The sequence below is a fragment of the Vipera berus genome, assembly GCF_964194415.1.
Source record: "Vipera berus genome assembly, chromosome: 5".
NCBI classification, from domain to species: Eukaryota; Metazoa; Chordata; class Lepidosauria; order Squamata; family Viperidae; genus Vipera; species Vipera berus.
The window spans coordinates 11694559-11717145 of NC_138207.1; the positions used below are offsets into that span (position 1 = coordinate 11694559).

The window sequence follows — 22587 nt, forward strand, 5'->3', positions numbered from 1 at the left end:
CTGAAGGAGGATTGATCCATTCTTCAGAACAGCAGTGAACAGGAAATATTTTGATGCTAATTCAGTCAGTCAATCAATCAAACACTGGGGTCAGTTGTTCCCATCTGGAAAAGTTCATATAAATTAATGCATAGTCAAGTATGTTGCATAAAAATCGGAGACACTTGAAGAAAGTGTGCCTAAAAAAAATCTTATGTTTGAATATGTCAGATTTAACCTCTGGACTCTTTCTGGATTGATTTTGATTTCACCAGTTGACTGATTGGCACCTTTTAAGGACGTGCATACTTAACATGAGAAGAATTAAATCAACATTTTTTTAAAAAAAAACAGTGATAGTTGCAGAGCAACTATGAATTTGGGACATACTGTATTCAGAATAGTATCTCAGTAATGCAGCAGTGAAATGAACAGGAATCCCCCTACCATAAATACTGCTACAAGGACTTGAGTTTTCTTAAGACCAATTCAAACGAGGTACTAGGGATATATTTTAGCTATTCTAATATACCAGCACTCCTGTCCTTCCACACATGCACAAAGTTCCCAGTATTAAGGGAAAGTGCATGAATGTCTATGGAAAGTCTCAGTCATCCAGGTCATGGTTGTCCCAAAGGTGTCCCAAAAGCAACTGAAGATTGAAGATGTCACATTTTGCTTCTCATCCAAGAAGCTTCTTCAGAACTGATGAGAAGCAAAACTTCTTCAAGGAAAAACAAAGAAAGTCCAGTTGCATTTTGGGACAATGTGCATGAACACACTAATAGAGGCCATTTCTAATCACTGTATGTTTTGCAGTAGTTCAGAAACCATCTACATTCCAGATAGTCTTGTCTTGAGATTAATGTTTATGAATATTAAATAGTCTAATGAGCCATTAAGGTAACATCTTACATACCTGCTTATGCTCCTGTGCACCCATTACACCATATCACATCTGCTGTCATCCTAATCAACTGAGAATTGTGAAGGAGCATGCTCTAACCCAGAGGTCCCCAACCCCTGGGATAATTAATCGGTACCGGGCTGCAGCATACTAGAAACTGGGGTCTGCAAACAGGCAAAGCCACATCCGTGGGATGCAGGCAACATGCAAAACCACACCCCTTCCGGTCCATGGGAAAACCTCTCTCCACGGAAACGGTCCCTGGTGCCCAAAAAGTTGGGGACCACTGCTCTAACCCACTGTTTCTCAACCTTGACAACTTTTAAGATGTGTGGACTTCAACTCCCAGAATTCCCCAGCCAGCAAGGCTGGCTGGCTGGCTGGCTGGCTGGGGAATCCTGGGAGTCGAAGTCCCCACTTCTTAAAGTTACCAAGGTTGAGAAACACTGCTGTAACTTGTTCGTCATTCAGTAGTGCTCAGACTAAGATCAGCAGATCCTTTTCCTTCTCCCAAAGGGGGGAAAAAAACAGCTAGCTCAGTGTTTTATGCATCTGGCAACTCTTTACAACTGAGTAACTTCAATAATTATAATGATCCAAAGTAAAATCATGTAAGCACATGTAGTTGCCCCCTTTTGTTGGAAAGACATCTGGTTAATGAGTTTGACCTCGGACAAGCGCGAGATCGTGAGCTTAGCAAAGCCAACGTTTTTTAGGTCATTCCATGGCTTATCCCTGCATTGAAAGTTGAAATTTCTTTTCACCGTGTTCATGAGTTTAGAAAGGGGTTTTATTTTAATGAAAAAAAGGGATTATAAACTTGCATTGCACTTGTTCCCGTGGGATGAATCCAAAGAAAGAGGCTGAACAAAGGAAAAAGCCAGGAATAGCAGGTATCCACAAATCACTACTGCCTGGTCAAAGTGGAAAATGAAAACAACGGGGGGGCTTAGAAGCTGAGTTTGATGAGAAAATGTTTGATACAGCTTCACTGCTGTTGATAAAGAACTGGGCTGTGATCAAGCAATGGCTTCACTTCAAGCAAAGTGAAGACTGGTGGAGATTAACAATGAGACAAAGCTTGGCCTTTGGCCACCAATATTGTTGGTAGGCAGCCATGATTCCAGTTTCCATCTAGCAAAGTACTTTCAACTCTATTCAAAAATAATACACACTTTTCCCAAGCACCGGTTAGAAGAATTTGGAACCACTCACTCACAGGCATAGAAAGAAGAATTCCCCTCAGTAGGTTTAAAATGGAAACCATTTCTTAGTCATTTGGTCTGTGACCATATTAATGTCTTCCCTTCCTTCCTTCCTTCCTTCCTTCCTTCCTTCCTTCCTTCCTTCCTTCCTCCCTCCCTCCCTCCCTCCCTTCTCAATATAAGGTGTATATTAGTTATAATACCTCCAAAGTCAGAGAACAAAAAGAAGGCAGGAAAAGCAAAGCTAAAATCAGCATCTGAAACCTTTGTATTCTGGAAAGGGCAAAGCACTGACTTGTCTGTGATATTGGCTAGAAAGATGGGCGGTGTATAAATTCAATAATAAATAAATAAAAATAATTATTGGATACACTGGGGATCAAAGGAAGTGTACTAAGGAACCTGATTTCTAAGCCAAGTTGTCTACGATCAAATACCTTCCAAAAAGAGGCTTGTTTGTGGTTATCTTCCTTGACTGTTTTTCCTAAAAACCTAGACTCGGCTCTAGGAATAACGACCTTTCTTTTTCAATTTAATTAACTCCTTTGAGCATGACAAACAATGGACAATGTCTAAATCAGGAATTCACCATTGAAAGTCTGAGAGCTGCATCTAACTCCAAAACCTGCAGTAAATTGTAATAATTGAGACTAGACTAAGAAGATGTCCTGAACAATAACAGCTTCACAGTACTAGTCCAAATATACATTTGTGCAAATTCAAGAGGTAGCAGCATATCTTTAAAATATCTTTAAAGTAAGGTCCTACATTTAGGCAAGAAAAACGAAATGCACAGATACAGTATAGGAGGTACCTTGCTCAATAGTAGCAACTGTGAGAGGGATCTTGGAGTCCTAGTGGACAATCACTTACCGTATGTTTCTGTGTATAAGATGCTATTTTTTCCTGCAAACACCCTGTTTAAAAATCAGGTGCATCTTATACAAGTGTAGTGTTTTATACACGAAAAAAAATGGTAACCTCTGAAGCCCAAGGCATGCCTGTGTGGGTTCTTTACATGCCACTGCCATACCGCCTGGTGCAGGAGGATATCACTGGCCTGAGATGCTGCCTGGTGCTGGAGGATCGCGCTACCCCAAGGATACCACCGGTCCCACTGAAGCCGCCTTCTATGACCCATTTTTCACCAGTGCAACTCAGGCTGAAGCCGCAAGAGGCCCCGGGAAGCTGCCTCAGTACAGTGAAGGACGGCTGAGGGGGTGGGCAGGACTAAGCCCGCAGAGCACCATCTGATTGGAGGAAGTTGCCTCCCTTGTGTGATGGTATCGAGAAGTACCAGTAAAGCGAACATCTTGCTCTGCTAAATTTAAACTGAGCGTATTCAGTTATGCAAAAGAGCATGGAAACAGAGCTGCAGAGAAACAGTTTGGACCACCTCCCACTGAGTGTATGATCAGACAGTGGAGAAAACAGGAATAACAACTCCTTAAGATGCCAAAACAGAAGGAAGCCTTGAGAGGAAAACCAACAAAATGGCTAGACTTGGAACAGAGGCTTAAGACTTGGATTATGGAGCAGCGCCAGAGTGGCTTATGTGTGTCAACCAAGCTTATTCAATGTCAGGCAAGAACGTTTGCAAGCGAAATGAAGATTGTTGGATTTACAGGAAAGGGAAAATGGTGCTTTAATTTCATGAAGAGAGAAGGGTTGGCCATGAGAGCACGAACAAAGTTAGCACAGAAAATGCCACCAGTTTCTGAGGAAAAAATCCAACATTTTCACTCCTACGTCATACAACTTCGGGAAAAAATATCATTATGAAGAAAGACAGGTTGGAAACATGGATGAGGTGCCTCTCAATTTGGATATGTCTTCCAACAGAACTGTTGATAAGAAAGGAATCAAGACAGTGGCAATCAAAACAAGTGGCCATGAAAAGACACACTATACTGCTGTCCTTTCATGCTGTGCAGATGGTACTAAACTGCCTCCTATGCTTATCTTTAAGAGGAAAACTTATCCTAAAGAAACCATACCACCTGGCATCATTGTTCAAGCGCATGAGAAGGGATGGATGAATGAAGACATTATGGCCATTTGGTTTGCAAAGGTTTGGTCCAGAAGACCTGGGGGACTCTTAAAGAAGCCAGCTCTACATATCTATGATCATTTCCAAGCACATTTAACAGAAAATATAAAAAGGATTGCATCAGATTTGTGAACACAGCTAGCAGTTATTCTTGGTGGACTTACAGGTCAGCTACAGCCACTGGATGTTTCAATTAACAAGCCATTTAAAGCCATGATGAGAGAAGAACAGAGTAGATGGATTGAAAAAGCAGGTGATAACTTGACACCGACAGGAAGAGTGAAAAAAACCAACCATTACTAACGTTTGCAATTGGGTTCTAAACTCATGGTATGGTGTCAAGAAAGAGGGTATTGTGAAGTCCTTCAAGAAATGTGGAATCAGCAATGCAACGGACAGAACCAAGGATGATCTCATCTGTAGAGGCAATGACTCAGTAGAAGGTGATGCAACAGAAGTTGAAGAAAGTGATAGGTTTGAAAGTGAGGAAGAACAAAGCAGTGTTGCAATAGAGACTGAGTAAAGAGCATACCACCCCTGCTGAGCATTGTACCAGTGCTGTGGATGGCCCTGTGCATGGCCACTAATGATGTGGCCTGTTGTGTTAGTGAATGCTGTGCGCGGCCACTTGTTTTACTGCCGCTAAAGATGTGGTCTGTTTTCATTGTTTTGATTACCAATAAAATAGAAAATATGCGCAAAACTAAAGATGTGGTTTGTTTAATATTTAAAATGTTGATTTCTGAATTTTTGTTTAGAAAATTGGGGGGAGGGGTGTCTTATACAAGGGTGCGCCTTATAGATGGAAAAATACATATGAGTAAATATGAGCCAGCAGTGTGCTGCAGCTGCCAAAAAAGCCAACACAGTGCTAGGCTGCATTAATAGAGGGATAGAATCAAGATCACGTGAAGTGTTAATAGCACTTTGCAATGCCTTGGGTAAGGCCACACTTGGAATACTGCATGCAGTTTTGGTCACCACGATGTAAAAAAGATGTCGAGACTCTGAGTACAGAGAAGAGCAACAAAGATGATCAGGGGACTGGAGGTTAAAACATATAAGGAACGGTTGCTGGAATTGAGTATGTCTAGTTTAATGAAAGATCAACCCTGACTGCTCTTTAGAAGGCCAGATCCTGAAGTTGAAACTCAAATACTTTGGCCACCTAATGAGAAAGAAGGACTCACTGGAGAAGAGCCTAATGCTGGGAAAGATTGAGGGCAAGAGAAGAAAGGGACGACAGAGAATGAGGTGGCTGGATGGTGTCACTGAAGCAGTAGGCGTGAGCTTAAATGGACTCCAGAAGATGGTAGAGGACAGGAAGGCCTGGAGGAACGTTGTCCATGGGGTTGTGATGGGTCGGACATGACTTCGCAAATAACAGCAGCAGCAACAACAACAAGTTTAATGAAGAGAAGGATGAGGGGTGATATGATAGCAGTGTTCCAGTATCTCAGGGGCTGCCACAAAGAAGAGAGAGTCAAGCTATTCTCCAAAGCACCTGAAGGCAGGACAAGAAGCAACGGATGGAAACTAGTCAAGGAGAGAAGCAACCTAGAGCTAAGGAGAATCTTCCTGACCATTAGAACAACTAATCAGTGGAACAACCTGCCTCCAGAAGTGGTGAAAACTCCAACACTGAAGGTTGTTAAGAAGAAACTGGACAGCCATTTGTCTGAAATGGTATAGGATTTCCTGCCTGAGCCGGGGGTTGGACTAGATGGCCTCCAAGGTCCCTTCCAACTTTGTTGTTGTTGTTGTTAATTTGGCTTACCTTGAAAGCTGAGTAGGGTCACCTTGGATAGTATTTCAGTAGGAAACCATTTGGGAACTATTAGACTAATCCATAAGAAAAAAACAAAAAACACAAGAAAGGAATAACAAACTGTTGTTAGGAGTCCATTGAAGTTTGGCAGCTATAATAAATTTGAATAAAGAAATGCTTTTGTACATCCTAGTGCTGCTAAGAAAAATCTATGGATGCAACCACCAGGAGATAAGCTCAGTTTGAAAATATCTTTATTCCTGATGCAAACCTAAACTTAGCCCTAAGGATTGACTGATTCTGAGTTTTCCAATGATTATCATGCCTCGCCTTATTTTCTGACTGTGATTTTCTTCCAGGGCCGGTCAACCAAAGAGCAATGCTGGGGAGGACCACGCCTCACCCGAAATCACTCCTTGGAAGAAGAATTTGAACGCGCTAAAGCTGCTGTTGAGGTATTCCTTGGCATTTCAAGAATTAGTTCAATTAGAACAAGAAATCATCTACTGCAGACATGTCAAACACAAGGCCCGGGGGCCAGATCCGGCCCGCGAAGTGGTTTCATGCAGCCCACGAAGCCATCCTGGAAACAGTGAGGGAACGGCCCCCACTGCCTTGGCCCTGGCCCATAGACCCTCCTTCTGCCAGAGACCCTCAGATCTGTCCCACTCCTGCCCAGGCCCCCATAGGCACCCTTGATGTGAACGATGTAGAGCTGGCCACGCCCACCCAGTAGGCCATACGCACTCTAGCCATGCCCACCCAGTAGGCCACGCCCACCCAGGCCACACACCCCCGGCCCCCTGAGGGCAACCGCAATGCTGATGAGGCCCTCAATGAAATTGAGTTTGACAGCCCTGATCTACTGCAATAAGCCATTTGCATTCAGCTCAGTTGTGGACATTGATTAAATACACAATGTGATAATGATAAACTACAGTAGTGATTATGTCTCCATTATAAGACAAATACCTTTGTTGGAATTGGAATATCTGGTTGAACAAAAAAGTAGCCGATCACATTTCAGGCCTGACTGTGAACCAAACTATATGTAGAGACACGAGACTGGAAAAGTACTATTAACCTGGGTATCTAAAACAGATTCATAAATTCTTGTAATATATCTATTTTTAAAAACATATTTCTCTCCTAATTGGAAAACAATGCAATTCATTTCCTTCGATATATATTTCATTTCATTTTCATTCATTTATTAAATTTGTATACCGCCCTTCTCCCGAAGGACTCAGGGCGGTGAACAGGGCATATATAAATAGAAAATACAAAAATTAAAAGAGAATTAAATAATTGCCCAGATAAAACAGTAACAATATAAAAACCCATTAAAAACCCTAACATCCCCCATCAGGCCAGGCCAGCTTGTTCAAATAAATGGGTCTTCAGACCGCGCCGGAAGGAGCGAAGGTCCAGTTCATACTGTTATGCAAAATTAGACAATTTTATGCACAATTTATTAGTTTAATTCAGGGGTCCCCAACCCTCAGTCAACAGACCGGTACTGGTCCACAGCCTGTTGGGAACTGGGCCATGCAAGTGGCATGCGAGTGTGCAAAGTTTCATTTGGACATGCGCAGGATCTAGGTTGCACATGCAAAATCACTCCCCCCACTTCCCATGGCCACCGCTTCTGCCACCACTGGTCGATGGAGCCAGAAAAGTTGGGGACCACTGGTTTGAATGATTGAATGAATGTGTGATGAATTAGATGATTTATACTAATCTAATATAAATGTGTCTTTTTTCTTTGTTTCATATTTCACTATTTTTAATTTTCTTTATCTTTCTTCTGGTGCTACAACTTCATAACTATTGGATATTATCATTTTTCATTTGTTTTTATATATTGTTTTCTCTTATTTTCTCTTTGGCAATTGAAATACTGTAATATCGTAGGAGAAGGAGTGGCAGAACAAGGGGGCAGAGATAAAAGAGGAATCAGCCTAGAATCCCTACATCGCCACAAGTGAAATAAGCCCAACCTCCCTTGAATTCCGTTGGCCCTTCTCTAAATCCAAGCAGGTGCTAATTGTTAGTTGAGAAGATTCCTGTGCATAAGTATGATTAGGAAGAAATCAGTTTAATTGGACCCTCATATGTGGACCTGATCTTTTGCACCTGATAAATATTCTTTTTTTAAAAAAAATAAGAAACGGGGGGAATCATAAAAGTGCAAGGCAATGTAAGCAAAACTTTGGTTAACACTGAAACACAGCAATTTTATTTATTTATTTTTTATTATTATTTTAATTCCATTTATATCCCGCCCTTCTCCGAAGACTCAGGGCGGCTTACAAGCTTAGCAGTAGCCTTCATTCTATGTATATGCCTGCTTATTAGGGCTTTCACACACACCCCAAGCGGCATTATTACAAAGTCAGCTTAATTGCCCCCAACAATCTGGGTCCTCATTTTACCTACCTCGGAAGGATGGAAGGCTGAGTCAACCTTGAGCCTGGTGGGATGCGAACCTGCACTAATTGCAGGCAGCTGGTGTTACTTAAGGAGGCATTAGCCCACTGCTCCACCAAGGCTCCTTTTAAATGCCCCTTAGAAGGGTTGATAGTTGCAGAAATATGAGCCATATAAGAATGTAAGTAAATACATAAAGTAAATGATTGATTTTTTAAAAAATTTTTTTTTACTAAGGCTTATATGCTGGTTCAACCAGAGGATGACTCTAAGCAGCTTACACTCTTCATTACAGTATTACGGTTCAAATGCAATTAAATCAAATCCCAAACCACAAAGAGCACATCAATAAAATCATAATACGATCCCCGCATGCTACTGCTTCAAAAGCATCTCGATCTTCCCCACTGTCCAAAAGAGCCAGATGTTGGCTGCTAGCAAGACAGCCAGAGATATTTTTTTTTCCTTTAGCAAGATAGCCTGCGGAAGAAAAAATCTACTAAACTTTGTCTCTGCCCTGCTAGTATTCTATGTGCATCGAATATTTCATACATCAACAAGTTGTGAAGGATGCTAAAATATATGGCTGTGGCCCAAATCTGACTCGTGTAAAGCAACCAAATCACCCTGAGGATATCATATAACTTTATTAACGTAAATACAGGATGGCCTGGGTACCAAACAAAGCCCAGCGTCCCTGTCCCAAAGCAAAACCAGAGTTTAAACTGCATTGCAAAGACAAGACACCCCAAAAGGCAGACACAATGGAAATTACAGCATGGTGTGATTATTAATAATCCATTAGCTAAACAAATCTATGTGACCTTATTATTATTTTATTCCTTCCTACTAGATCAGCATGCTAGCCATGCTCCTTCTTCCTTTCACCTCTCTTCGTATTATAGAAATGTATCCAAAACCTGACAATCTGAGCCTGTTCGTTTGTGGCTCAAATAAGAATTCTGTATTGATTTGTTTTGTGATCAATTTGTTTGTTTCCTTGGCTGTTAATAGTATTCTCGGGAGGTTGTTTTTTTCCCCAGTAGCGAAGTTCAAAAGCATCAATACACGTTCTAGCTGGCGTCTTCAAAATCCAATTTTCACTTCCGTAGAGTGTCAAGGGGAAAAAACCTTTGCCGGCCCATTCTGATCTTACTCTTTCTATTCGATATGAAACAAGGCAAGAAATTTCTGGAGTCCTTTGTAAACTGAGAGGAAGGGACTGAACTTAATCTCAGGGTGTGTTTGTTGATAAAATTAGAAAATAATGACTTGGGTGGCAGATTGCCAAGAAGAAAACCGGGAGGACAATGTCCCATCTCTGTTACCCTCATATCAGCTAGAAGGGATTGCCTTTTAAGAAAACATCTCCATTAAATGCGTGGCATTTGAAATAAAATAGTTCAAACCTGTGCGGGTTTGCAAACAGTAAACTGAATTAAAGCAATGTAAATATGTGAGGCTGGAGCGGTGTTAAATATCTCCCCAAACACCTGGTTTTCCTCTTCTCTCATAATTGCAATATGTGCCCCTTGTGCTTCCATTTGAAGTCTAGCAGATACTGAATTGAGCTGGGTGCCATGCCCTTAATAAACAAGTAGAGTTTGGATTTCCAGAACTTGTGATGGTCTCACAATTAACCAGGTCAACACATAACCCTCCACACCGCTCTCCTACAACATCATCCGCATAGATCATTGGGAGAAGGGGTGAGAAACTCAGCATTTTCCTTCCTTCCTTCCTTCCTTCCTTCCTTCCTTCCTTCCTTCCTTCCTTCCTTCCTTCCTTCCTTCCTTCCTTCCTTCCTTTCTTTATTTCTTTCTTCTGTCCATAAAGATCAATATCACAATTTAAGGAAATACAGGTGGTCTCAACTTACAACCAGACACTTAGCAACTGTTTGAAGTTATGACAGGAATAGGAGATCAGAATCAGAACAGAGCTGGAAGGGACCTTGGAGGTCTTCTAGTCCAGCCCCCTGCTCAAGCAGGAGATCCTATACCATTTCAGACAAGTGACTGTCCAGTCTCTTCTTAAAAACCACCAGTGACGAAGCACCGCATCTGAAGGCATGATCAGGTTGAGCCCGAGAGAGGGGTCAAATGCATTACAAGTCCATCTCACCTTGAGTGCCTCTCGTATCTTCCGCTCATTCCCCTTGACTGTTAGTTGGTCAGATTCTTGTAGACAGCTTAAGCTTGCAATAAATATTTATACTCCTTTGAAACTGCCAAAATCTCCTGATTTCCCAGGTGCTTGACAAGATCCCCCCAAACAAAAACTTATGCCCTGGATTTGAAGTTCTGATGCCCCACCCATAGCCTCATGACCACATTATGGGCACTCAGCAACAGGTTTGCAATTATATATATATATATATATATCAGGGCAGTGTAAAGGGCAATAAGTATTAAAAGACAAAGTACAAAAGTTAAAAAACTATTAAATATTATGCCCGATATATACAATAATTAAAAACCATGTTAAAACCCCAACCCCCCAACCCATCAAACCAGGCCGGATTGCTCAAATAAGTAAGTATAACCATAACTCTGGCTGAGGAATTCCGGGAGTTGAAGTCCTCATCTGAAATTTGCCAAGATTGAGAAACAGTGATTTAGCAGACTGCAATGCATTTAATGAATCTTGGAGAAAGGGATCTTCACGAGGATAATATCCCGATAAATTATCATCTGAGAGCAGACATGGAGGCCTCCGGGCCAAAATGAATCTCTTGTTTGCCTTTTGCAAGTCCAGATCTTAGAGCATCCTTGAGTCTGTTGGGCCAAATTACCTTATCCTTCTCTCCCATTTTTGAGTTTCAGGATTTGAAGCATCCCATGATCATAAGACGGTGTTTGAGACGTTTTTGACAGAAACCGGTGTTTACTTCCATTTTCTGGCAAAAAAATCTATAGCAAACTATGGATTCACTTAGCAACTGCAGTGTTAATGATTGCTGCATTCACTTTACAACCACAGGGTTCGCTTTATGACCACAGCATTTACTTAATAACTGCTGCAAAAAAGGTCGTAAAATTGGGCTCAGTCACGTGATTACTCACTTAATGACTGTCACAACTTATGGATGTAATTGTGGGCTCAGTTATGGTTGTAAGTCAAGGACTACTTGTAATATTTGAATACTTTCAAGCCTTTATTTTATTTCCCTTTTCCTTTCTATAAATACAACTTTTAAGGAAGAAAGTTTGATGCAAACACAATCCCACAGGCAGAGGGGAATTAAAAACAGCTGTCATCTTGACTTTTTTGACCCCATTTGAGGCCACCCTGGCATATAAATGTAGATTGAAAACTTTATCCACAGTTCATACATTACTAAGGACAATTAGAAACTGCCTGTTTTTCAGGACTGTGGTATGGACTATTTAAACTGCTTTTTCTGCCTAGATAATGGTCTTAGGGGCATTATAAATAAAATAATAAGGTGCTATTGAGATAAATCATATAAAAGGTTCTGGCAGCACTATAGAAATGCTAAATGCTTGCAATATTCCATAAAAACCTCCCCCCCCCTTCTGAGAACAGAATGCATAATATTGTGCATTTTAGGATTTTCTTAGCTATGTGAGATAAGCGTTTTTTCCCCTGTGCCAGACTTAGATTTCAGATATCTATAAAGTGCTAGTGATTATGCTATTCAATTACAAAGCATAGAATCACAAATAAAGAGGCTGTTTTTAATAGCATCCTTCCCTACAATACTTTACTTAAAGAGATAAGTAAAACAATTTTATACCATAGTATTCAGGGTAGGGGTGGAAAGGACCATTAGTTAGAAATGTAATTTAGAGAAAGCTTATTTGAATTTTGGAGTGGTTTTAAAAACGGGAGGGGAGGGGAAAGGAAAGGAAAGAAAAGGAAAGGAAAGGAAAGGAAAGGAAAGGAAAGGAAAGGAAAGGAAAGGAAAGGAAAGGAAAGGAAAGGAAAGAAGGAAAGGCTGTGAGTATAAATGACAGCATTTGTTAGAGTATTTCCATAATAACTGGAGAAAAAAGGAACATTGTTGCTGAGGAAAATAGAAAGATACCCTTAATAATGGCAAATGGCAAGGAATAAATGTATGTGTTCATTCATTTATATACCCAGTTACAGTTATTTATTTATATTTATATTATTTATATTTATTTATCGCATTTACACACTGTCCCTCTCCTTCCCAGAGTGACTCTGGGCAGGGTACAAATAAGAAAATAAAAACATAAAAGCTATATATAAATATTATAACAGGAGGCAATTAAAACAGATTAGAATAATTAACATCTGATCCTCCTCGAAAAAAGTTCCATTCTACAATAACTCCAGCCACCCTTAACCCACTACTTCAGAATTCTTCAGTCCACCAACGGTTCGCCCATTTCCCTTTTGAGGAATGGAAGAGATAAAATTAACTCTAAAAATAAGTACATCCAAATTTTAAAAAGGAAAGCCCTCTGCCGTTCCCTCTCACCCATGGGTGTGACATGGCCCCACACAATTTGCAATCCAATATCTTGCCAAATTATTACATGCAGCCCACAATCATTGCTCCTGAATTAACAACTATATGTATACATACTGTATATAGTATACATGTTTGGGTGTACTGAGTCACTTATACCAGTTATAAATCACTTTTTTAGTGCTGTTGTAATGGTCATTAAATTATTGTAAATGAGGACTACTTGTATCTCAAACTTGCAAACTGGGATGAGTGTGTACAGTGACCATCTAAGTTAATCTTCCCCAGCCTGGCACCTTTACAGGTGTATTGGGATTAGAACTTCAACATTCCCAACTTCCATTCAGGCTGACTGAATCCCTGGAATTTCCTGGGCTGTGTCCATACAACAGGTTTGTTGTTGTTAACTGCGAAGTTGTGTCTGACCCATCATGACCCTATGGACGACGTTCCTCCAGGCCTTCCTGTCCTCTACCATCTTCTGGAGTCCATTTAGGCTCACACCTACTGCTTCAGTGACTCCATCCAGCCACCTCATTCTCCGTCATCCCCTTTTTCTCTTGCCCTCAACCTTTCCCAGCATTAGGCTCTTCTCCAGTGAGTCCTTCCTTCTCATTAGGTGGCCAAAGTATTTGAGTTTCAACTTTAGGATCTGGCCTTCTAAAGAGCAGTCAGGGTTGATCTCCTCTGGGACTGACTGGTTTGATCACCTTGCAGTCCAAGAGACTCACAGGATTCTTCTCCATCACAACAAGTTTACCTGAGCCAAGTAAAGATCTCAAAGTGTGTAGTTTGCATTTGTGTGTAGATTCTTTAATTTAAGTTGTGCTTATTTGTGGCTTTGTTACTATGAACATGTGGGTCAGTTATATTGTGCCAAGCTGGAAATAACTCAGTTATGAATACAACCTAAAATTTACATCTTCTCCACTGGAAAGTTTCATCTTAAGGATTCTAGACCTTTAGTAGATGCCAAAATATTGTCACGTGTATCACACTGGCATCACACAAATGATGCCACTTACACCTTTGTTCGTCCCCTCCAAAGAATGACTGCATTTAAAGATGCTTGAGGTTCTGGATTTTCAATTTTGAAAGTAAAAAATAACTTGGAGATGCCCTTAATCTAAAAGAATTGTTTCTTCCATTCTATTTCTTCCATGTTTTATCATTGTTTGGTTCTCTTCTCCTTAGTCAGACACAGAGTTTTGGGACAAGATGCAGGCAGAGTGGGAAGAAATGGCTCGGAGAAAGTGGATTTCAGAAAGCCAAGAAACAAGAGGACAAGTGGCTGTCTCCATTAATGAGAAGGTAACCTGGGATTGTAGAAGAACAGAGAAGAACATCTTTATGGTAGTCCCAGATTGGTAAAAGACAAATTTACACATCATCACACAGGATCTGGTTATCTAAAGCAGGGGTCTTCAAACTCGGCCCTTTTATGACTCATGGACTTCAGCTCCCAGAATTCCTCAGCCAGCATGCCTGGCTGAGAAATTCTGGGAGTTGAAGTCCATGAGTCATAAAAGGGCCGAGTTTGAAGACCTCTGATCTAAAGGACCATCTAGCCCCAGTAGTTTCAATGATCTGATGCAGTTGGCTCGCTTTGAATTAAAAACGGTCGCCTCTTGAGACCCAGAAAATGGGCCTTCTCTTCAAGGCACTTACTCTGTGCCCCTATGAGATTACCTCCTATCATGGATCAATTTCAATGAACCTCTTTCTAAGGAACATGGTAGCTTGTGTAGCTAGGATGCTGGGATGGAAGTTAGCTAGCCCATGTTCAAGACCCACCAAGTGCTGCCATGGATCAGAGTTGAGCTCCTGTCCTTTGTTCCAGCTCCTGCTGGGTACATGAAACTGAGCCCCCAGCTCAGTTATGTCATCGGCTAATCCTTTCAACCCGGAAGCACCTCAGTGCAAAAAATTGTAAGTTGAGGAAGCAGAAAAAGAAAGGAGGAGATGCATTGTGTGCAATTCCAGTTACAGTTACCTTGTTTGTACTGTAGCTTATTCGATACATAAAACATTTTCAGAAGGAAAAAAAATCATCTTGTTGGTCATACAGATTCTCCGGTCCCATTGCTGAAAATAAGCCACTGCATATAATAATGTGTAGGCTGTTCAGACACTTTACCAAAACACCTTCATGAATAAATTAAAGGCAATAAATGATTTAATTTTAATGTAGTCAGATTTTATTCCCAGGGTCCCTGAGACTTTCTTGTGAATAGATCTCCATAAGATTGTGTGGATAGTTTTCTATGTAAGATTTCGTATCAAACTGACAATACTTTAATTTTCTTTTCTTTTTTTAGGGTTATTACTTTCACACTGAAAATCCCTTCAAAGATTGGCCTGGTGCTTTTGAAGAGGGGCTAAAAAAATTGAGAGAAGGAGACTTGCCTCTCAGCATCCTATACTTGGAGGCAGCTATTCTCCAAGACCCACATGATGCTGAGGTAGCTACCCTGATGAATATATGAAACTAGTCAAAATTCCCTTCAGAGCCTTTGTCAGTTGTGAAGAAACAGCTTTGGATTTCTTGGTGCTCTCTGGACTTGGCTGTTTGCTTGCAAACCTTTAATTGCCCAACAAGGTAATATCGTCAGTGTGAGTGAGTGTAGGGTTTGTTCTCTGTTTATACACATTAGCTTGCCCCTCCAGTTTTGGTGGAAGTATGGTTTTCCTCCTTATTAATGCCTTGATTAGAGTATTATTTGATTCCTTGCTCATTGTTTGAAACAGCTTTTCTTGTCATCCTCTATCCTACCTATAGACATGTTGTCAACTTCATCAATGGGAACAACCTTGAAAGAGAGATATTTATATCAGAATATTCAACCGTTCCTCCCTTTTCGGCTTTCTTCACTTTGTAGAAAAAGCCCAAATATATTTCATAGCCTCGGTGCTTTCTCACTTATATATAATTTGAATGCAATAACACTATTTTATATTCCCTTGAGCACCAAATCCTTGAGTCCAGTTGGGACTGATGTCTTCCTGATTTGGTTCTGTAGCCAACAGTCAGGATTTAGAATGGAGAGGATGATGTGGTGGAATGTAGTCTGGATTCCCAGGAAGGAGGGGCTGCATGTGAGAGGAAGAAGAGACAGAGAAGTTTAGATGGTTTGTGTGGGAGAAAGAGAGTGAAGGAGGCTCCTCCCTCAGAGTTCCCAGTTTATATGTTTCATGGTGCACGTAGTCTGCTTTAGTTGAGCAAGATTTCTGTCTGTGGGTCAGGAACAATAAATGAAACTGCTTAGAAACCCAATGTGTCTTTCTTGATTTTTGAGTCTGACATCAATCTTGCCAAACTAAAGCCGACATTTTTAAAAAGCCTTGCTTTTTAAAATAAAGACCCACATGGCATTCATAACAAGAGAATATCCCAGAGTTTATTATGCTGGTTTATTAGGCATGGAATAATCCTTGAATTCCCCATTTTGCAGGCCTGGCAGTTTCTTGGAATAACCCAAGCAGAAAATGAAAATGAACAGGGAGCCATAGTTGCCCTTCAAAGGTAAGTGATCCAAATGGTTGTCTTATTGCTTTCAGAAGGAAAGAGAGTGTTTCCATAAATCATGGACATATCTTTAGGAGACTGGAGGCTAAAACATATGAAGACCAGTTGCTAGAATTGGGTATGTCTAGTTTAATGAAGAGAAGGACTAGGGGTGACAGGATAGCAGTGTTCCAATATCTCAGGGGTTGCCACAAAGAAGAGGGGAGTCAAACTATTCTCCAAAGCACCTGAAATCAGAACAAGAAGCAACAGATGGAAGTTTATAAAAGAGAGAAGCAACCTAGAATTAAGGAGGGATTTCCTGACAGAACAATTAACCAGTGGAATGACTTGCCTTCAGAAGTTGTGGGTGCTCCAATACTGGAGGTTTTCAAGAAGAGATTGGATAACTATTTGTCTAAAATGGTAGAGGGTCTTTTGCTTGAGCAGGGGGTTGGACTAGATTACCTCCAAGGTCCCTTCCAACTTTGCTATTCTGTTATTCTTAGTTTGGATTGCTGGAGATGGATTCAGATTTGACGTTGTTAAGAACAATTTCCACCTTGGTTGAAGAAATATCTATGGCAATACAGGGAATATTTTCCATAAATTATCAATACTTTTGCTTTGCCTTTCAGCATTGACAATATCATATTGATGATGATCCATCCAGCCCAGAACTGGATATGCAGGTTGCCCTCGACTTATATCTGTTCATTTAGTGACCATTTAAAGTTGCAATGGCACTGAAAAAAAATGACTTATGACCGTTTTTCTCTCAGCAGTTGCAACATCCCAATAGTCACTTGATCAAAATTTGGATGCTTGGCAACCGACTCATATTTATGACGGTTGCAGTATCCCGGGGTCATGTAATTGCCTTTTGTGAACTTCTAACAAAGTGGATGGGGAAGCCAGATTCACTTTACAACCATGTTACTAACTTAACAACGGCTGTGATTCACTTAGCAATTGTGGCAAGAAAGGTCGCAAAATGGGCCAAAACTCACTTAACAATTATCTGACTTAGCAACAGAAATTTTGAGGCTCAATTGTAGTCGTAAGTCGAGGACTACCTGTAATAGTAAAGTTCCCTGTCTTTGACACTGCAGTCGCCATGCCCTGCAAAGGGCAACTGAGTTAATTCAGGATCTTAGGGCCTCCTTAGCAACATAAACTTATCCCAGATTATTTTTTGTCCACCCTGCTTACATGCCTCCTTCAGCCTAGTCTTACGCATGGTTCCGTACAATCTACTGGGTTGGGAGTAGGTGGCTTGTAAGTATCTGCCCCAGGTGGTCCCTCAGGAAAGCAAAACTCTTGACTCCATTGAATTGAATCAAAAGAACGTTTACTAAGAGAAAGTGGTTGCAGTAAAGTCAGGTGGAATCTGAAGGTCCTGCGCAAAGCACAAAGCGATTCTTTTGTTTCCCCAAACACTGGCAGCCAGTGTTATGCTGCAAGGTCATTTTGAGAATGCTGAGGTGCTGGGTAGATAACATGGCACTCTCAGAGCATGATGGCCTTGAAACCAGGCTGGAACTGGCTGGGAAGAAGTCTACTCCATCTCCAAAGACAATCCCCCTCCCTAATTCCCAAGCAGTTACAGCAAAAGTGAAAGCATGCAAAAAATGCCAAGAAGCAAAATGCCAAGAAGCCTTCCTCCCCCCCGCCCCCACCTCAACAGAATGGCAGGACACAACGGTGTGTCCCGTTGCACAATGCAGTGGTTCCATTGCTGGGCAGGTAATTTCAACTGGTAGATGAGCATCAGTGGGCACTAGTCAAACTGCTAGTCAGACTAGTCCAGTGTGAGATGCCAAACTGCTTGGTACTCCTTCTGCTCCACTTGCATCTTAGCAATTACAAGAAACTGCTAGGAGAGTTAATCAACTTGTTGAGGATCAGATGTCAGGATGCTGACGAAACTCTTTCATCTTCTAGAGATGTGGTGGGGGCCCTTTTGTATTTTCGGGGGGGGGATCATCATTGAATCGCAGCAGGATGGTGATGCCTGCTATAAATTCCAGCTCTGACTTAAAAGGATTGCATTATCCCCCTGAGAAATCCTCAGTGCTGGAACAGGTGGAAGGAAAAAGATGAAGAGCATAGGTGGCAGCAAGGTGGATGCTTTTGATCAGTGGTGAGTGTATCCTATGGAAGACCTGAAACTCCAGATTTAAAATCATCTATGTGACTACTAAGAATCAACACTGTCACAATGGTACACAATAAACCAACTGCCTGAAAAAGCAGCCCCCCCTAAACTTTGATGTTTTGATTCATAGCTATTACTTATCAATAGATAACAGTCAACGGCCTTGGGAACGTCCACCCAGTCTCATCCGGTACATCAATTGTGGCTTCGTCAAGAGGCCCTGGTGACAGTAACTCCATGCCTTTAGCCCACTGAGAACTGTCTGCTTAACCAACTTTCCTTTTCCTCTGCTCAGGTGCTTAGAGCTTCAGCCAAACAACTTGAAAGCCCTCATGGCCTTAGCCGTGAGCTTCACAAACACTGGCCACCAGCAGGAGGCCTGTGAAGTCTTAAGAAGCTGGATCAAACAGAATCCCAAGTACAGAATCCTCTTCCGAAGCAAGAAAGGTTCTCCAGCGTTGGCCAGGAGGATGTCAAAGACAGCTGACGAAAGGTAACAGTAATCCCAGATTGACTGATTTACAAGCAAAATTTGGGACACTGAAACATCGCCCCTCAACCTGCATTTAAACCAATGTTTTTCGTGAAGAAGGGAGGGAGACACGGGAGCAAATGAATTCTACCATCTATTCTGAGGCCTGGGCCATAGTATTTGTTGCTCTTACATTACTCTACATTTATCTCTAGTGTTATGTACTGAGCTTGTGGTACCATACCACGTGAGCCAACGGCTCCCTTGAAACCTAGACAGACTGTCTCTGGCCTTGCAATTGGTCAACCTGGGCGGGAAGCACGGGTTCCATTCTATTGGCTGCTGCTATAGGGTTCTTCATTCTGGCTCACCAGAGCCGACGACATAACATCTATGCTACATTATTTCTAGTTCACTACTGGAAGAAGTGAAGGAGTTGTTTCTTGAAGGAGCTCATCATAACGGTGAATTGATTGACCCAGACTTGCAGACAGGACTTGGAGTGCTCTTTCATCTGAATGGGGAATTTAACAGAGCAATAGATGCATTCAATGCTGCCCTCACTGTGCGCCCAGAGGTAGGTTTGGCACTTTAGCATTAAAATTTATACTTCTGTCTATTGTCCAAGGTCCTTTAAACTATTAATTAGTGTTCATTTTAGCCATGAATGTGTCTAAAGTGAATCATTAATTGCAAGCCCCATTTTTAAATAGTTTAACTAGTCTCCCGATTCTGGCTTGCCTAACAAAAAAAATAGGAATTAATCTCAGAAAATTATCTTGAGTTACATGCCATACTAGTGAAAGGAGAAGACACTTACAGCTATCCATATCATACTTAGATTACAGCATATCTTGCTCAGGAATTCTGGGAGTTGAAGTCCACGAGTCATAAAAGAGCCAAGGTTGCCTACCCCTGCCTTAGAATAACAAAGTTGGAAGGAACCTTGGAGGTCTTCTAGTCCAACCCCCTGCTCAGGCAGGAGACCCTTACAGAATCATAGAATAACAGGGTTGGAAGGGTCCTTGGATGTCTTCTAGTCCAACCCACTGCTCAGGCAGGAAACCCTTGACCATTTCAGACAAATGGTTGTCCCGTCTCTTCTTAAAAACCTCCAGTGTAGGAGCATTGACAACTTCTCCCCAGATACTCACTCAGATACCTTCATTTGAATAGAATGAGCAAAAAAGAAAAAAAAGAAAATGTCTGCACCAATATTATATCTGAATTGTTGTTGTCTTGTCAGGATTATTCATTGTGGAACCGTCTAGGTGCAACCTTAGCAAATGGTGATCGAAGTGAAGAAGCGGTAGAAGCCTACACTCGAGCATTAGAAATTCAGCCTGGCTTCATCAGATCCAGATACAATTTAGGAATCAGCTGCATCAACCTAGGTGCATATAGGTAAGTACGTCCATATGAATTTGGGTTGCTAGACATTGTGGAAATTGTGGATTCTTTTTGTACATGTTTTGTTGTGGTTGTTTTCTAATCTGCAGAGAGGCGGTGAGCAACTTCCTCACAGCTCTCAATCTGCAACGAAAGAGTCGGAATCAGCAACAGATGTCTCATCCGGTAATTTCAGGTAATATTTGGGCTGCTCTCCGGATTGCGTTGTCTATGATGGACCAGCCGGAACTCTTTCAGGCTGCTAACGTGGGTGACCTGGATGTGCTACTGAAAGCGTTCAATATCGAGTCTTAACTACAATTACTCGCAGTCCTTCTCGCTCACCTCTTCCAAATGAATCGTACCATCCTGTACAATAAGAGAAAAACCTCATTACATTTGCAACTGGAACACCAACACACCAACAACAGAAATGATTTGGACTTCTTTCCAGTGTGAAGGTTCTGCAGATCCCATCAGATCTTCAGGAAAAAAAATGTTCATAAGCACAACATTTTGTAAATGCCACCTGATGGGGCTTGGATGTTCATGACGGAATGAAGAGAAGAACAGCTATCCTGATAAGTTAACAACACTTCCAGAAACAACCTTGCTTTGCATGTTCTAAACAACATCCGTAGGTACAAAGAAAGGAAGCTTGCCTTACCACGCTGCAGAGACTCAAGAGCACATAAACCAGGAATAAAGGGCAAGTTTTCTTAAAGGCTTCTTCTGATCCACTGGATCTGCTGCCCTGGACCCCGATCATCACAGTGGGGAAAATTGGTAACTCAAGGTTCATTTTCCACAGACGTCATCTTCAGTATATGTGCATGTTAGATAGCTGTGTTTTCTCCATAAATGTATTAAACTGGCAGATAGTTAGGGATTTAAATTATATTAGCCGAATTCTTATTCTGAAAGCTGACCCTGTGAAGCCTGTCAAACAAGAGTTCTCACGAGATTCCAGAACAATTTGTGCATGTCAGATAATATCTAACAGGGCTGCCTCATGCAATTGTAAATTGCTATTTGCACTAGATGTTGGGGTACCGATGAGTAGGGCTGGACCTAACTGGGCACCTTAGACAGGTATCTGGGTGCACTCTGCCCCTTTTCTCTTTCTAGATCCAAACCCCGCACATCGTGACATTTGACAGCTAGCTTATTTCAGGATATTAGCTTTCAGCCATCTGTTTCAGGTGTTTCTGAAATGCACTGAATATTGGGCTGGATGTAAACAGATGTAATTTAAGAATGCCAGAATGCACAGATAGTCCTCGACTTACAGCCACACTTGAGCCCAAAATTTCTGTTGTTAAGCGAGATGTTTGTTAAGTGACTTTTTGCCCCACCTTACAAAGTTTCTTGCCACAGTTGTTAAGTGACTCCCTGCAGCTGATAAGTTAGTAACCCACTGGTTAAGTGAATCTGTCTTCCCCATTGACTTTGCTTGGCAGAAGGTTGCAAAAGGGGATCCCATGACCCTGGGACTCAGCAATGGTCATAAGTATGAACCAGCTGCCATGCATCTGAATTTTGATCACATGATCATGGGCACACTGTAAAGGTGGTAACCGTGAAAAATGGTCATAAGTCAGTTTTTTTAGTGCATTGTAACTCTGAACAGTCACTAAATGAACTGTTGTAAGTCGAGGACTACCTGTAATCGGAATCAGTCCAAGATGATCCCCCCCATCCCCCCAAATGGGCAGGGAGAGTTTTATGCAGTTGTTAGGCAACTGCAATGTGCTTCCTTCAACAAACAGACCCAGCGCTGTTAGCCACAGGTATGGTGAAAAGCAACAGGAGTTTTTAGCAGCTGGCTGCATTATGTCTTCAGCAGTTATCTGGCCATTGAATCTGCTGGACCTTGTTTTGAGCAGAGCTCACAACTTAGATAGAATTTATAAAACTTGCACTTTAATCTAGCTTTCTTGTTTTTCTTTTAAAAGAAGCCAATATGCCATGCTTTCAACTCCTCAAAAGATGGTGGACGTAATTGCCTTGGCCTAAACCAGGGGTAGGCAACCTCGGCTCTTTTATGACTCATGGACTTCAACTCCCAGAATTCCTGAGTCAGCATAGCTGACTCAGGAATTTTGGGAGTTGAAGTCCATGAGTCATAAAAGAGCCGAGGTTGCCTACCCCTGGCCTAAACCAAGGTTTCCTAAGCTTTAAGGCTGGCTTGGGAATTCTGGGAGTTGAAGTCCACGCTCCTTAAAAGGTACCAAGGTTGGGAAAGCACAGGAAGAAGAATAC

General features: G+C 41.5%; 1 protein-coding gene across 1 annotated transcript in view; it reads left to right on the plus strand.

Annotated features, from left to right (window-relative positions):
* Positions 1–20640, plus strand: part of PEX5L (peroxisomal biogenesis factor 5 like) — a gene marked incomplete at both ends in the record, with an annotated part of 168460 nt that extends 147820 nt beyond the window's left edge. The window contains 8 exons of the mRNA XM_081328363.1: positions 6269–6364; positions 13996–14112; positions 15120–15263; positions 16254–16324; positions 18760–18957; positions 19348–19513; positions 20183–20340; positions 20436–20640. Coding sequence (XP_081184489.1) covers positions 6269–6364; positions 13996–14112; positions 15120–15263; positions 16254–16324; positions 18760–18957; positions 19348–19513; positions 20183–20340; positions 20436–20640 — 1155 coding nt within the window. The remainder of the gene's footprint in view (positions 1–6268; positions 6365–13995; positions 14113–15119; positions 15264–16253; positions 16325–18759; positions 18958–19347; positions 19514–20182; positions 20341–20435) is intronic.
* Positions 20641–22587: the final 1947 nt, after the last annotated feature.